Source organism: Oncorhynchus gorbuscha, linkage group LG15, assembly GCF_021184085.1.
Source record: "Oncorhynchus gorbuscha isolate QuinsamMale2020 ecotype Even-year linkage group LG15, OgorEven_v1.0, whole genome shotgun sequence".
Lineage (NCBI taxonomy): Eukaryota > Metazoa > Chordata > Actinopteri > Salmoniformes > Salmonidae > Oncorhynchus > Oncorhynchus gorbuscha.
In genome coordinates, this window is record NC_060187.1 from 61295373 (window position 1) to 61313062 (window position 17690).

At 43.8% G+C, this 17690-nt stretch overlaps 1 protein-coding gene across 6 annotated transcripts in view; it reads right to left on the reverse strand.

Moving 5' to 3' along the window:
* Positions 1-17178, reverse strand: part of LOC123997642 (myelin-associated glycoprotein-like) — a 26413-nt gene extending 9235 nt beyond the window's left edge. For 3 of the 6 annotated variants that reach the window (XM_046302086.1, XM_046302085.1, XM_046302081.1), the window contains exons 1-6: positions 12678-12836; positions 4918-5053; positions 3718-3857; positions 3367-3442; positions 859-1227; positions 273-569 (exon numbers count right to left, since the gene is read on the reverse strand). In XM_046302086.1, coding sequence (XP_046158042.1) covers positions 273-569; positions 859-1227; positions 3367-3412 — 712 coding nt within the window. In that variant the 5' untranslated portion in view covers positions 3413-3442; positions 3718-3857; positions 4918-5053; positions 12678-12836. Of the gene's footprint in view, positions 1-272; positions 570-858; positions 1228-3366; positions 3443-3717; positions 3858-4917; positions 5054-12677; positions 12837-17064 lie in introns of those variants that run through there. The other 3 variants (XM_046302082.1, XM_046302084.1, XM_046302083.1) reach the window with 3 other exon arrangements.
* Positions 17179-17690: the final 512 nt, after the last annotated feature.

Below are 17690 nucleotides of genomic sequence, written 5' to 3' on the forward strand. Positions count from 1 at the left end.
CCCCTTAAAATATTTAGATGCACTATTGTAAAGTGGTTGTTCCACTGGATGTCATAAGGTGAATGCACCCATTTGTAAGTCGCTCTGGATAAGAGCGTCTGCTAAATGACTTAAATGTAATGTAAATGTAGTCGGCAAGATTATTTTTATATATTAATATAATCCCCCACATTACCTAATGTGTCTCCTGTTGTGTCCCAATGACACGCTTGTCACAGAATTTGAGGATTCAAAGCTACATGTTCGGTGACAACAGTCAGTTGGTCACTTACACTTGACATCCAGAGAGATGAGTCTCTCATAGACCAGGGTGGTGTTGGGGTAGTAGACCCTGCAGCCCAGCAGCTGACCATTGTGTATGGGCCTGGGGGTGAAGATGAGCGTGCTGGACAGCACGGCTGTGTTGCTCTCTTCCACGTAGTCTGAGGTATACTCGGGTTCAGGCAGGTAGTCTGTGTACATCCATTGGATCTCTGGGCTATTCTCTGGACAATTGTCTGGAGCATAGCACGTCAACTCCAGATTCTCGTCAGCGACTATCTCCTCAGGGATGTCAATGTTGGGCTGGTCTGGGGGACAGAGAGGATATAAGCGAATGAGTGAAGATTCACCATTTCACAATATTTACCAATTCTCATTAAAACTATAATAATTATAATCCCAGCTAGGACAATCCTAGCCTGGTCCCAGATATATTTGGGCTTGCCAACTCCTACTGTCATTGTCATGACAAACAGTGTCCACAGTCGTTGGAAAGACAGCACAAACAGATATGGTACGAGGCGAGGGCAATCCAGCCCTTAAATGTGACACATTCAATGGTAAACAATTGTAAACATAACCTCTCAGCAGGCTTACCCAGCACCTTGAGCTCAGAGAAATCTGGGTAGGTGTAGATGTTGGCACCGCCCAGGTCGGCACGGAAGTAGTACCTCCCTGAGTGCTCTGTACCTATATTACTGATGAGCAGGGTGCAGTTCCTCTGTTGCAGGTCCCCAATGAGCTTGGTACGCCCTTTGTAACTTTCATGTACGATGTCTGTGCGCGTCTTGATCACCACAGGTGGGAAGAGCTGGGGGTAGGGCTGACCAAAGTACCAGATGCCGTGGGTGCCGCGGTACGGCCGGATACCGGACGGGTACATGAATGTGCAGGGGATGACCACGCAGGAGTTGGTCATGGCCGAGATGTCCCTGGGTATCCATACATTCCACTGGCCACTGACATCTGAGGGAGGGCAGGAGGGATATGGGACAAAGATTGGAAATGGAAATATTGAGAGCAAAATTATATGCTGTATCAATGACCCGTCGATCTACAATACATCTACAGTTTCAAATGGAATCACTGAGAAAAGATGAACAGATTGAGGTTGAGATGGTAAGAGCAGAGACCCTATGTGGAGGAAGCATATGGCACCACTGGCACCACTGTTTAAGTGATAGGGACAAGGCTGAGTCAAGTTGGGCGCCAGCAAGCCATCAGAAAGCACTGGAACATTAGGCTGATTCCCTGCTGCCATGTGTGACAGTTGGAACCTGTATCTACTCTGTACCTGTTTGTTTTAGTGTTGTTTGTTGTAAGTTTGACACACTCTAAAAGTGGGTCAATGCAGTAAAACCACCAAATCAGTTTTACAGTGCAATTGCATACAGTTGAAGTCGAGAGTTTACATACACTCATGTTGGAGTCATTAAAACTCGCTTTTCAACCCCTCCACAAATTTCTTGATAACAAACTATAGTTTTGGCAAGTCGCTTAGGACATCTACCTTGTTCATGACGCAAGTCATTTTTCCCAACAATTGTTTACAGACAGATTATTTCACTGTATCACAATTCCAGTGGGTCAGAAGTTTACATACACTAAATTGACTGTGCCTTTAAACAGCTTGGAAGACTCCATAAAATTATGTCATGGCTTTAGAAGCTTCTGATAGGCTAACTGACATAATTTGAGTCAATTGGAGGTGTACCTGTGGATGTATTTCAATGCCTACCTTCAAACTCAGTGCCTCTTTGCTTGACATCATGGGAAAATCAAAAGAAATCAGCCAAGACCTCAGAAAAAAATTGTACACCTCCACAAGTCTGGTTCATCCTTGGGAGCAATTTCCAAATGCCTGAAGGAACCACGTTCATCTGTACAAACAATAGTACACAAGTATAAACACCATGGGACCATGTAGCTGTCATACCGCTCAGGAAGGAGACGCGTTCTGTCTCCTAGAGATGAATGTACTTTGGTGCGAAAAGTGCAAATCAATCCCAGGACAACAGCGAAGGACCTTGTGAAGATGCTGGAGGAAAGAGGTACAAAAGTATCTATATCCACAGTAAAACGAGTCCTATATCGACATAACCTGAAAGGCCTCTCAGCAAAAAAGAAGCCACTGCTCCAAAAACACCATAAAAAAGACAGATTACGGTTTGCAACTGCACATGGGGACAAAGATGTCCTCTGGTCTGATGAAACAAAAATAGAACTGTTTGGCCGTAATGACCATCATTATGTTTGGAGGAAAAAGGGGGAGGCTTGCAAGCTGAAGAACACCATCTCAACTGTGAAGCACGGGGGTGGCAGCATCATGTTGTGGGGGTGCTTTCCTGCAGGAGGGACTGGTGCACTTCACAAAATAGATGGCATCATGGAAAAATTATGTGGATATATTGAAGCAATATCTCAAGACATCAGTCAGGAAGTTAAAGCTTGGTCGCAAATAGGTCTTCCAACTGGACAGTGACCCCAAGCATACTTCAAAGTTGTGGCAAAATGGCTTAAGGACAACAAAGTCAAGGTATTGGAGTGGCCATCACAAAGCCCTGACCTAAATCCTATAGAAAATGTGTGAGCAGAACTGAAAAAGCGTGTGCGAGCAAGGAGGCCTACAAAACGGACTCAGTTACACCAGCTCTGTCAGGAGGAATGGGCCAAAATTCACCCAACTTACTGTGGGACGCTTGTGGCAGGCTACCCTAAATGTTTGACACAAGTTAGTAAGGCGATGCTACCAAATAGTAATTGAGTGTATGTAAACTTCTGACCCACTGGGAATGTGATAAAAATAAAAGCTGAAATAAATCATTCTCTCTGCTTTTATTCTGACATTTCACATTCTTAAAATAAAGTGGTGATCCTAACTGACCTAAGACAGGGACTTTTTACTAGGATTAAATGTCAGGAATTGTGAAAGACTGAGTTTAAATGCATTTGGTATGTAAACGTCCGACTTCAACTGTATGTAAACTTTGACTTTAACTGTTTCTGGATTACTTCGTTTCCAGTATTACATTTGTAGTCTTGAAATGAATTTCCCCAGTCTGAGTTGTGGTGTAATCGAGTAGTTGAGAAACATAAAAGTCTTACCTTTGATGATTAGCAACACTGGCAGAAGCAGCTCCAAACACCACATGGTGTCTATTTAACCCTGAACCGGAGACCTCTGCAACAGACATCGGACCTCAATTACGCATCAACTACTTCACCCTTTACCATTCTGTTCTGGACCAATGGAGCCCAATGCTAAGTGATATATTTTGAATATGCCAATATAGTGGCATATAACTAATGTCAGTAGTGGTGACATGTAAATGCAATGGCTAAATTATACATTTTTTAAAATATTATAATTAGCCTATGTTGCTTTTATCTCAGGTAACAATGGCAAAAGTCAATATGATTGTGTGGGAAAAGACAGTAGACATTACTGACTATTACCTTGAATTGCTCAATGGGCGAAAAGTAGCCAAGACAGAAAATGTCTGATTCCTCAGCTTGGTGGTAGCAGTAGTAGTAATGTTCACTAGAGGGCGCCCAATCACACCCAGACACCTCAACAGCCCTCTCCCTTATCTTCTCTGTAAAAATATATATATATATTAAAACACACACAACAATTGACATGAGCATCAGGCGATGTCATCAGCCCTGCTGCCTGAGACGGGCTCTTCACAGGCACTGGCACATAGACATGGTGACGCACACTCTCTCCTTCTCTCGCGCGCTCTCACTCAGACGGCATGGTGTGAGTGCCTGTAAAGTCACTCATTAGGCTATTCATACGTAAGTCCCAGGTCTTCGACAGACAGTCACTGTTGGGCCCTGTTCAGAACCATGACTCAATACCCTAGTCCCTAGGCCCCTATCCACTACATGACATCATGGCGTCAACCATCATCATTTGGTCCGTTGGTTGTTTGGACCATTTAGTCTGTATCTACCAGTCTGTGTCTCCCCCTGTATGTCACCCATGATGCTATGGAGGCAACGACTTGTCTTTAGCCTCCCTCCGAGCAGCCGGCGGCTGCAGATGGTGGGCCTAAGAGTGGATTGTGTTGGAGAGCTCCATGATTAACACATCACTACGTCCCCAGACAGTCTATAGGCTGATAAGCTGTGTTCCTACGGAAAATAAGGGCAAATTCTGTTGGTTTTATGCAGTTTGGCAACAACAGGGAGAGGGTATTCTGGGCTGAGGGACACGAACATCTCGTTCTCGAACAAGCGATTGTACGCACACAAACAGCATGCTCATGCGTATTTCCAAACGGTGGCATAACACTTATACACACACACACATTTGAAATTCAAAGTAAAATCTACGGTCCACATACAGATCACTTCTAAAGTTGACTTGGACCCCTTTCAACCAAACCATGAGGCTCTAGGTTATGGCAATCACAGCCAATGCCATTAAAACATTTCTAAAACATTGCGTCCAGCTGTACCATCTGCATTAGACAAAAACCCCAAGAGAGGGACTGTGTCTGAGCTGAGAGTCAACACATCAGCCATGTCAGGAGGAACATAATAGCCCGGAGAGCAGGGCACTGACACCACCAGCAACAACAACGAGAGCCATTGATTGGCAGACAAACGGCCAGCACAGAGACCAGCCACAGACCACTTGCCTCATACCAGCTTCAGCACCAGGCTCCGGCTCCCTCTCGGTTCCTTCCCTCGGGATCTGTCGGTTCTACGTTCTCCCCGAGCGTGTGCTTCCCTTGTGGGTCTCCACAGGTGGAAAAATCCTGTCTGTCGGGTTCTATGGATTCTAGGACGGGGGACGAGGAGAGAAAGAGGGACAGTGGCAGAGAGAGAGATGGAAAGAGGGAAAGAGAGACTGTGTGAGCTGCAGACTGTGGTGAATGTGTGTGGTGGGTAGTTTTGAATATGAATTCAAACATTTCTCTGCCTTTTCCTAGGCCCACTACACGCATTCCTCTCCTCTATCGCCCTCTCTGCTATTGCCCGTCTCTCTGTCTCAGACCATGGACCAGGCTTTTGACTCTCACAACCAGGTCAAATGAACCCTGCTAGCATTAGATAACTTCCCTGCTAGGACCTACTGTATCCACAAAGATCCAGTGACCTCTGGGTGAATGTAAGTTGAGCCATAATATCACTATGACTAGTGAGTATGACTAGATAAGTAGGACTGGGTTTATACCCATACAGATGAGAATGTTCTCAATTTCCAAACAGTTCCATTGGAATCATACATCCCCACAGTTAGAGGCTTTAGTTATTGTACGGTGCCCACGTTGACTACGGTAGTAGTTGCAAACAAAATGAGTAAATATTTTAAAAACTAAGCCAAAAGATGCAAACCTGGGATTCTGATCTAAAAACAAACAACAATGGTTCTTATTTTATTACAAAAAAAATAAGACATTTGGTGTTGTAAAATGTTTTGAGCATTCCGTTGGACCACACACACACACACCAAATATTTTCCTGCATAAGGTATGTTTGTGGATGTGGGATGACAACATGGTCCAGCAAGCAACTAGAAGGACCCCCTACATATCAACGCAACAAGGAATACTTCTATTTCATGGTGGAACGGTTATTACAGTTTAAGTGGCGTGAGTCACTGTCCACCAAGCCATGGATGTTTTCATGGGAATCCCTACACAAACACACTTGAGGATGGGCTGAGTAGGCCTGTGTGGTGGAAGGTTGGTAGAGTCCGAGTGAATACCTCATTCACAGACTGGAGCCTGTACAAATGAATGTGCAGCATGCCACAGACCCCTACACAAATGGGGCACACGGCTTGCCAACACACTTCGCACTGTGGCCCTTACGGTGACACAACAGCTATGTGACCTTCCTCTCCGCCTCCTCCTCTCTCCTTCCCCCATCCCCTCATCCTCCTCCACTCGCTGTCGTTCCATTGGGACAAAGCAGTGTTTCCCTGCGCCATGGTCATTGTGTGTGTGAGTGCCTGTGTGTGTATGTATGTACGTGTGTGTGTGTATGTACCACTTGGGGGAGGTTTCCTCCTATGTCATTTCAAACATTTACAGAACTTAGAGTGTACAGTCGTGGCCAAAAGTTTTGAGAATGACACAAATATTAATTTCCACAAAGTTTGCTGCCTCAGTGTCTTTAGATATTTTGGTCAGATGTTACCATGGAATACTGAAGTATAATTACAAGCATTTCATAAATGTCAAAGGCTTTTATTGACAATTGCATGAAGTTGATGCAAAGAGTCAATATTTGCAGTGTGTGGACCCTTCTTTTTCAAGACCTCTGCAATCCGCCCTGGCATGCTGTTAGTTAACTTCTGGGCCACATCCTGACTGATGGCAGCCCATTCTTGCGTAATCATTGCTTGTAGTTTGTCAGAATTTATGGGGTTTTGTTTGTCTACCCGCCTCTTGGGGATTGACCACAAATTCTCAATGGGATTAAGGTCTGGGGAGTTTCCTGGCCATGGACCCAAAATATCAATGTTTTGTTCCCCGAGCCAATTAGTTATCACTTTTGCCTTATGACAAGGTGCTCCATCATGCTGAAAAAGGCATTGTTCGTCACCAAACTGTTCCTGGGTGGTTGGGAGAAGTTGCTCCCAGAGGATTTGTTGGTACCATTCTTTATTATTGGCTGTGTTCTTAGGCAAAAATTGTGAGTGAGCCCACTCCCTTGGCTGAGAAGCTACCCCACACATGAATGGTTTCAGGATGCTTTGCTGTTGGCATGACACAGGACTGATGGTAGCGTTCACCTTGTCTTCTCCAGAAAAGCTTTTTTTCCGGATGCCCCAAACAATTGGAAAGGGGATTCATCAGAGAAAATGTCTTTACCCCAGTCCTCAGCAGTCCAAACCTTTTGCAGAATATCAGTCTGTCCCTGATGTTTGTCCTGGAGAGAAGTGGCTTCTTTGCTGCCCTTCTTGACACCAGGCCATCCTCCAAAAGTCTTTGTTCCTGAGCAAGCTCTGTACTGGTGGTGCCCCGATCTCTTCATAACATTCTGGAGTATATGCAAATTGCCATCATACAAAATGAGGTAACAGACTTTGTGAAAATTAATATTTGTGTCATTCTCAAAAATTTGGCACAACTTTATGCATGTTCATCTGCTAATCTGACCACTATCGCATTGCCATTGTTAGCAATGTTGGCACAGCAACATTTCCAAACTGCTATACTTTAGTTAATGGCATAGAGACAAAAATAACACATTGATGAAATGTTTTTATAAAGTTGTTTCTTATTCATGATTGTTGGTTTCTGTGTGTTATACAGAAATAACAACATTACACTGCTAGAGGTCACAGGTCTGGTGAAATGTACACACTAAGGTCATCCACACTAAATGACCTTAGTCTGGACCTTCACTCTTGGAACATTCACATTGTAAAAATGACTGCAACACAAATTCCCCTTTAGGAGTCTATGGGAGAGTTTCAATTGGTTTTGCTCGCTTCCTGCTTCCTCTCTGTTCAGGGAATCTGGAAACAAATGTGCTTGTATGAAATGAGACTCCCCTTTTCCACTTGCGCGTCATCAGGCAAATGACGTTTCTAGGGGTGGAATCCCCAAATAAATGTGTAAAGTGATTTTTTTTAAACAAACAAAGGTAGCTAGTTGTGCAAGACATTTGAAAGGTTAAAGGATAAGTAGTGTATCGTTTTTAAAAGTGTCCATGCTTTTCTCCTTCGAGAAAACAACAGCTGATTCAAAGGGGGTGTGGCGGCCGTTAAAACCCTTCCGTGCTAGGCGCCGTTGGAACGCTCTTGTGCGTCCTCTGCTGAAGTAGATCATCGAGGAGAGGAGGACACTTCTTCATTCGCCAACTAACGAATTGACGCTCTCCTCCACCACTTATCGTTTTCCGGGTCACGGAGGAGAGGAGGACAGCTTACTTTTTATCAGTTGAGAATCTCCCTAGGCGTACACTCCACTACTCCTCCTGTTCTTCATAGTGTTTCACATAGCCTGTGGGGGCTGTATTATCCCAGCGCCAACAGAGTAGTAAATAGGCAGAATAATCACAGGCATCCTTAGCCCTATAATTTCATTCTAACAATTATTCTTCAAAGAGAAAATCATAGCCTACACTAGGCCATATGCAGTGTGCACTATGTTCAGGACGTCTAGTGCAACAATGAGACTATCGACACAGAATCAGTAAGGCCGAAACAGGCCATGACACCTTTCCATATTTCCATGACTCATATTCCATATTCCAAATGATCAACCAATAACAAATGGCCCCACTGTCCTCAAGAGAAGGAGCCAGCTCAGCCAAGATAATTTGTATTCTTAATATCATATACTGCATGTATGTGAAGCTCGCTGGTGGCTCATAGGAATAAAGGAAACACTGTAAGCGGAACACTGCCCATTGTGAGGCAGAAACTGGAGGAATTTTCCGGAACAGGCCAGCTCACAGCTTGCGTTGCTGTTCGCCTGTGACGCGCACTGGTCCACAAGCTCTGGCCCCCACTGAAATACTCCAAGGAGCAGATGGTCTTAAAGCACACCCGCTCCCCCCTCCCACACACACAGCACTCGGAGCTGCCTGTGAGAAGCCCACCCCTCCACCGTCACTCCACATGACACAGTCTGTGTGAGGTAGAGTACTGCTTATAAGGCCACAATTACAACCTGTAAAATGATGACAAAATGTAGGTGTGACATGTACAGTGCCTGTACAGTATCTGTGTGTGCATGTACAGTGCCAGTCAAAAGTTTAGACACACCTACTCATTCCAGGGTTTTTCTTTATTTTTACTATTTTCTACATTGTAGAAACAGTAACCAAAAAAGTGTTAAACAAATCCAAATCTATTTCATATTTGAGAATCTTCAAAGTAGCAATCCTTTGCCTTGATGACAACTTTGCACATTCTTAGCATTCTCTCAACCAGCTTCATGAGGTAGTCTCCTGGAATGCATTTCAATTAACAGGTGTGTCTTGTTAAAAGTTCATTTGTGGAATTTCTTTCCTTCTTAATGTGTTTGAGCCAATCAGTTGTGTTGTAACAAGGTAGGGGTGGTATACAGAAGATAGCCCTATTTGGTAAAAGACCAAGTCCATATTATGGCAAGAACAGCTCAAATATGCACAGAGAAACAACAGTCCATCATTACTTTAAGACATGAAGGTCAGTCAATCTGAACTTTTCATGAACTTTGAACGTTTCTTCAAGACCTGTCGCAAATAACATCAAACGCTATGATGAAACTGACACTCATGAGTACCGCCACAGGAAAGGAAGACCCAGAGTTACCTCTGCTGCAGAGGATACGTTCATTAGAGACTGCTCAGAGGAGACTGTGTGAATCAGGCCTTCATGGTCGAATTGCTGCAGAGAACCACTACTAAAGGACACCAACAAGAAGAAGAGACTTGTTTGGGACAAGAAACACAAGCAATGGACATTAGACCAGTGGAAATCTGTTGAATCTGATTAGTCCAAATTTGAGATTTTTGGTTCCAACCACTGTGTCTTTGTGAGATGCAGAGTAGGTGAACAGATGATCTCCGCATGTTTGGGGACAAGTTTCCCAGGACCTCTATACCAGGCGGTGTCAGAGGAAGACCCTAAAAATTGTCAAAGACTCCAACCATCCTACTCATAGACTTTTCTCTCTGCTACCCCACAGCAAGGGGTACCGGATTGCCAAGTATAGGTCCAAGAGGCATCTAAACAGCTTCTACCCCCAAGCCATAAGACTACTGAACATCTAATTAAATGGCTACCCAGACTATTTGCATTGCCCCCCCCCCCCAACCCACCCCCATACTGCTGCTACTCTCTGTTATTATCTAATCATGGTCACATTAATAACTCTACCTACATGTATATATTACATTTACATTTACATTTAAGTCATTTAGCAGACGCTCTTATCCAGAGCGACTTACAAATTGGTGCATTCACCTTATGACATCCAGTGGAACAGTCACTTTACAATAGTGCATCTAAATCTTAAAAGGGGGGGGTGAGAAGGATTACTTATCCTATCCTAGGTATTACCTCAATTACTTCGACTAACCGGTCCCCCCGCACATTGACTGGCTACCGGTACCCCCTGTATATAGCCTTATTATTGTTATTTTACTGCTGCTCTTAATTATTTGTTACTATTTTTGTAGGTATTTTTCGTAAAACTGCATTGTTGGTTAAGGGCTTGTAAGTAAGCATTTCACTGTAAGGTGAAATACCTGCTGTGTTTTGCGCATGTGACAAATAACATTTGATTTGGTTTGCATGCGGGGGTGTATTTTCTGAGTGCATTTGTGTGTGTGTTTGTGCACCTGCGTGCATTCAAGAGTGCATTTGTGTGTGTGTTTACCAATGTGTGTATCCTCTACCTGGCAGCCGTGTGTCTCTGGACCAGTATCCAGTAAAGTGCTGCCAAATGCAGTCCCAGCACAGTGGGCAGATGGTGAGCCACAGGCCTCCTCGCTCATTAGAGTGCTCTCTCTTCCGCCCTGCCCAGTAGGGGGCGACAAACAGAGCAGTCACCTGCATAGCCCCACAGGCAGGAGGCCAAGACCTACTGCGGAAAGATACGTATCGCCATTTTCAATTCTCCCCCGAACCTTCCCAATGTCCGAATCCCAAACGTTCCCAATGTCCGAATCCCTTCCCACACTGCTATTATTTCCTTTTGTACAACATATAGACTGAAGGAGTGTGTCAGCTAATACCATGTTCCTCACTCCTATGAAGTATTTTGTTTGCATCAGCGGTCACGCATTAGAAGAGCCAAAGAAAGGACACATGGACCTTACGGCACAATAAGCTCAAAACAGTCCGTCCGAATTTAGATTTGGAATCTTCATCTGCTGTTGTATCTGCTTTCAGAATTCTAAGTAATTGTGGTGAGACACTGGCAAAAGCTCTGGTAAAAGTAGTAACTGTTCATTTCTGTGTGGTACTTGGAGGAAAATCTGTCCTGTAATTATTGCATGGCTTTCACTAGCCCCCACTCACGCAAATGCAAACACACACACACACACACACACACACACACACACACACACACACTCAGATACATACAAACTCACACACACACACGCACACACTCGCACACACGCAAACACACACACACACACACACACACACACACACACACACACACACACACACACACACACACACACACACACACACACACACACACACACACACACACACACACACACACACACACACACACACACACACACACACACACACACACACACACACAATACTCAATCACTAGATCACTCACTTGCTCATTTGCCACTTCACTTACACACTCACCTTAGAATACAAGGTAAAAGACGCATTCTCGTTTCACTCTCAATGTCTTATCAATTTCAAGTCATGCCGCTGAGTATTAAATGAAAAACAACTGAGATCCAACACATTTGCTGTGTCACTGTATTAATGAGGACACATTGAACCATCATACAGACACTGCTCCTCATACCTTCAATATTACTATAGAAAAGCAAGAGTCGTTCAGGTGTAATAACTCATCCAAAGTCAGCACCTAGACCAGTGGTTCCCAGACTTTTATGAACAGCGGCACACCTCCATGTGATAAACATTTCTACAGAAAACCTAACATTCCCCTATTAATGTATTTAGTGGTAATGACCTCCATCTAATCTGATCCATACTACAAATCTTCTATTTTCTGTGATGATTTGAAAAAATCGATTAAATAGGGTTTATTTGAATTATTTGAATAGTTTGCATAGTTCCTTACTCATTATGAATCACTTGAGTGTAGGCTGCCCCTTTAAGAGCGTCCAAGAATCCACCGCAGGAAAAAAAAAAATGTGCTCAGGTAAAATAGGTATTTCGTTGTGAACGGTTTGCGCTAGAGAGGAGCGGTTTTCTGCATTATAAAGGTTCAACCACGGACACAAAGCCATGGTCGGTTTGTTTCTATGGTAGAGGCTGTGGTACAGCTCAGCCTAATCAGACTTGCCTGTGCTAATGGTTCTTGCAGGCAAAGTCAAATTATACAAATTACTTTTCTCTTGATGAGAGGCCTGAACACATTGGACTTGAAAGACAATGACAGAGATGTAACCATGTGCCAATGCCAATATTGTATTAATGTATTGTCAATGTATTAGCTGAGCGCACTTGGTGCTCCCAAGTCAAAATTCCACGTGCATTCCACAGGTCAGGTCACCCTCAAAAGAATTCTGCACACCGGTTGAAAACCACTGACCTAGACATCTCTAACAAAAGGTATGACACACGGAGAGGCCAAGAAGCACTGAGCAACCAAGTCAATAGCTTTCATTAAATAATCATGGCCATGAAACCAACTAACTCCATGGACCAACTGACTCCAACTATCTCCATGGACCAATTAACTCCAACTAACTCCATGAAAATGATATTGTTCAGAGCTTTTACTCACCTGTGCAGTCAGGTGAGTGTCACAGGCGTTTCTCTCTTGGGCTTCTAGCCTTAGTGCCAACAAGCCTGTCCCCAACAACAAGCACATGTACTACTATACTCTAACCATCACGCCACCGCTCACGCTGCCATCAAGAGACCTCTCGCCCCTCTCTGTACCATGCCCCATCAAGAGGGGAGGAATAAACTGCCCTCCCTCCTTCTCTCCCATATGGAAATCAGTCTCCTCAGTGTACCAGCATTGTTCTGTGCCTTCGCCTCGAGGCCCAGCCATTCATAAATGCACACCCCGCACCTCCCTGGCCACAATGACCTCCACTGTTCCCACTCATCCCAACACATGTGGGTGAGGCTTTGAGCTCCGAGACCCTTTCTATCCAACACGGCCATTGGTTTAACATTGGATGGGTCCGAGCATATTTGTTTGTTTTGGATTGATGGAGTGCAATGTCCTTGTTTGAGGTCACTACTACGCCAAAGGGGGTGGAAGAAGGGACGCCGGAGAAGGGGGACAAACAGGGTTAAGAAAGAGATGGGAATTAAAATAGCAATGTCATTGTATGGAAATGGTTGTTGTTTTGTGGTAGTATATGCCACTCATGTCCATATGTAATCTATAGACCTTTTTGAACTATAGCTACGGTACTTGTAGCTGCCACCTAACCTGACCAATAGAGGGCTTGACCAATACATTTGCCACCACAATCTTCTAAACGGCTGGATATATAGAGCTGTTGCCAGATCATTTTATGTTAATTTCTCTACCATAAGCCACCTCCAACATAATTTTAGAGAATTTGGCAGTATGTCCAACCTGTCTCACAACCACAGACAACGTGTAACCTCGCAGGATTGTCAATATGTATGGGACAACTGATGAAACTCAGGACTATTTATGTCTGTAATAAAGCCCTTTTGGGGGGAAAACATAGGTCCTGGCTCCCCAGTGGGTGGGCCTATGCCCTCCCAGGCCCACCCATGGCTGCGCCCTTGCCTAGTCATGTGAAATTCATAGATTAGGGCCTCATTTATTTAAATTGACTGATTTCCTTATATGAACTTTAACTCAGTAAAATAGTTGAAATTGTTGCGTTTATATTGTTGTTCATTATATTTACAAGGGCCAGAGGAAAGGTCTAAATATGGTTAAATGCTGAAAACCAATCATACGCACATGGCATATATCCAGATATATCCACATCCTGATAATAATATTAATATTATATTAATTATGATATTGCGATATACACTGAGTGTATACAATATTAGGCACACCTTCCTAATATTGAGTTGCACACAGTTTTGCCTTCAGAACAGCCTCAATTCGTGGGAGAATGGACTTTACGAGGTGTCGAAAGCATTCCACAGGGATGCTGGCCAATGTTGACTCCAATGCTTCCCACAATTGTGTCAAGTTGGCTGATGTCCTGCGGGTGGTGGACCATTCTTGATATACACAAACTGTTGAGGTTGAAAAACCCAGCAGCGTTGCAGTTCTTGATACGAACCACAGCGCCTGGCACCTACTACCATACCCAGTTCAAAGGCACTTACATGTTTTCTTTTGCCCATTCGCCCTCTGAATGGCACACATAAACAAACGTGTCTCACTGTGACAAGGCTTAAAAATTTCACAAGTGACATCAATAAGGGATCATAGCTTTCTCCTGGATTTACCTGGTCAGTCTATGTCAAAGAAAGAGCAGGTGTTCCTGATGCTTTTCAGACTCCGTATACAGTTTATATTGCTCAGGCCTTAGAAAATAGAGCACGAAAACACAATGGTGAGGGGAGCTGCTCCCTGCGCCCCTTGACTGAACCTCTCTCCACCCAAGACTCCTCCACCCCTTCAACCCACCCTGCTACCACCCCCCCCTGTCCTGACACAGTAGCCATTGTCTCCCAGGCCCTGCTGGGAGAAAAGAACAGCACAGCTCGAGCCTGACACCGCACAACACTGGGAAGTCGATGTGCACAGATAATTGTCTTTTAATCACAACAATCCTCTTTTCTCTCTGCTCTTGCTCCTCTCTCTCTTCTGGTGGCATTAGCTAATTCGACCCATCGCCCTTCTTGTTCTATGATTTCTCACATTAGTCTTCCATTGTTTGGTCATGGCAGCATTCAAGTGAATCATGTTTCTTCTTCTGCTTCTTCTAGTTCACCATCATCACCCACTACCATCAACAAATACACAAAGACACACTTACTCTCTCTCTCTCGCTCTCACACACACACACACACACACACACACACACACACACACACACACACACACACACACACACACACACACACACACACACACACACACACACAATATCCCCCTATTGTAGTGTATGATTTTGGGGGGGTTGGGCTCTTGCTGGACAGAGATAGCCAGGCCAGGGAGGGTGAGAGCAGAGCACACACTGAGAAAGGATCCACACCGACCCATCCACCTTTGGTGGACAGGAGAGATGCATGGTTGTCATTTGTGACCTCCCAAGTGGAGCAGTAGTCTAGCAGTGCTCGAGGCGTCTCTAAAGACGTGGGTTGGATCTCGGGCTGTATCACAACTTGCCGTGATCGGAAGTCCCATAGGGCGGCACACAATTGGCCCAGGGCCGTCTGGGCTAAGGGAGGGTCTGGCCGGGGGGTCTTTACAATTAAGCTGTCACTGTAAATAAGAATTGCCTACTTAAATAGAGGTTACATTTTTTAAATAAAAAGTTATTGGTACGCATACAGGGTGTCAGTAGAGAGACATCAATCAAATGTATTTATAAAGCCATTTTTACATCAGCCGATGTCAAAGTGCTATACAGAAACCCAGCCTAAAACCCCAAACAGCAGACGTAGAAGCACGGTGGCTAGGAAAAACTCCCTAGAAAGGCAAGAACCTAGGAAGAAACCTAGAGAGGAACCAGGCTCTGAAGGGTGGCCAGTCCTCTTCTGGCTGTGTCGGGTGGAGATTGTAACAGTACAACAATCAAATACTTAAGCTCTGACGGTACTACTCTCACTGATCTTTAAAAAAATAATAATAATAAGATCCGTAAACTCATTATTTTTCTCTCTCATTGATGAACATTTCTCATGATTTTCTGACACTACTAGCTTGCTATCTTGGTACATTCCAGACCTGGGTTCAAATACTGTTTGAAATCAAATACTTTATCTGATGCTTTATTGAAGTTGCCTGGTTTAATGGATCAATAGAATAATCAAAACAATGCAAGCCCCATCTGGCACTTTATGCAGGCTCGAGCAAACACTCAAAAGTATTTGAAAGATTTCAAATAGTATTTGAACCCAGGTCTGGAACCTTCTGCTACATTCTGCCATCATGACATTATGACATAGAAATGAACATGTTGTCATTACGTCCATCTGTTCCAGACATTATTGGGTCCAAAGGAATCAGGTCACTAGATTATTGGATGTGTCTGTTGTACACCCACTGTCACTACTGGCTTGTGTCCCTGTGGAACGGAGGAATTACTCCCCAAGGCACATTTGCTCCCCAATCTGTGCCCCACTTTGCCTCATACCCAATTCTGGCTTTATCTTGGGAATTAAGTAAACTATACTGAGATATAATGCCAAGATCAACTGAATTGTATTTGTTTAAACTGATTGTCCCAATGGACCCTTCTCCTGAGGCACCTCATCTTATTATCTAAAAGCAAAAATGGGATCACCTTCTCGAATAAGAACAGAATAAGAGAACAAAACTTTGTTGGGATATGAAACAGCACTCATACCCATCTAGCTATCCTAGATGTTCTGTTACACTGCTGCAAATAGACCCAAGCCAACATAATGTACACCCCTTAGCATTAATGAATTGGTGTGAGTCATGATGTTGTTTTCAGCCTTAAACAAAGACCACGGATGAGGAGAGAAGCTCCGTTGCTATATCGAGGCTTCTAAAGCCTTACTGGTACCAAACCTCTACAGCTTTCACATGAAAACAACTCGTATGTTATAAAAGGTCACCAACTCACTCTCACAGTGCCACACTCATCCTGTCACCAAAGCCTGAACGTGACTGCCAACAACCAGGTGCTAAAACACTGGAGACACGAGGCTGAACTCGCAAACCACACCTTGTGAACTCGTTTGTGATAACCAATGAATTGTAATGGTACCCTGATACAGAGCATGCAATACAGTGTGAGGTATTAAAGGCAAACACAATGGGATACAATGGAAGCGTTTCAGCCGACTATCAAATAAAGTAGGAATACGCAAGAATATACAGCCCTGAAAAGACTGATGCAATTAGCAATAGTAATCAAAGTCAATAAGTCAATTAACATAATTGCAATAAAATTGAGTTTAGTAATCTAAAGCTAAAAGCAAACATAAGAACACAAGTCCCATACATTTAGTATAGCTCTTACCTCGTCAGTTGATATGCACCCAGTGAAGCACTCAAATGCCCAGCAGATAAGAACCAGCAAGTCCTCCTCTCCTATGGCATCTGCCTTCTCTCCTACTCCCTCCCTCTTTCTCTCTCTCTCTCCCTCTCTCTCGGTGAATCAATCAAAGAAAACTAAGGGAAAACACAATTCTGTATCAGTTGTATTACTTGTAATATGAGGTCATACCCATTGGGTAAATCTGTCATAAACCACTTTCTTTATATAGGCAAAACATTACATTGTAGTGTCAAGCAGGTTGTAGTGAGTGAATAACATTAACTAAAAGACTGTTTGGCTTCCTTTGTGAAACACGTTTCAATATATACCACGGCTTTCAGTCAATCCACATAAAGGGCTCGAACCACTCAGTGTATAATTATCTATATAACTCTTAAAGTTTGTATATTTGATTTGATCTATCCAAAAGCAGAGTGACACAGCAACATCTGGTGTGCTGGTGGAGCTGATGTACCAAGCAGGTGGCAGCAGGTTTCTTACCTTGTACAGTACCAATCCTCACGACTTGCCATAACAAAATGTGGCAACAATTCAAAATCCTGAACATATTTCAATAACAGTTATAAACAGAGGGCACCGTTCAGTCA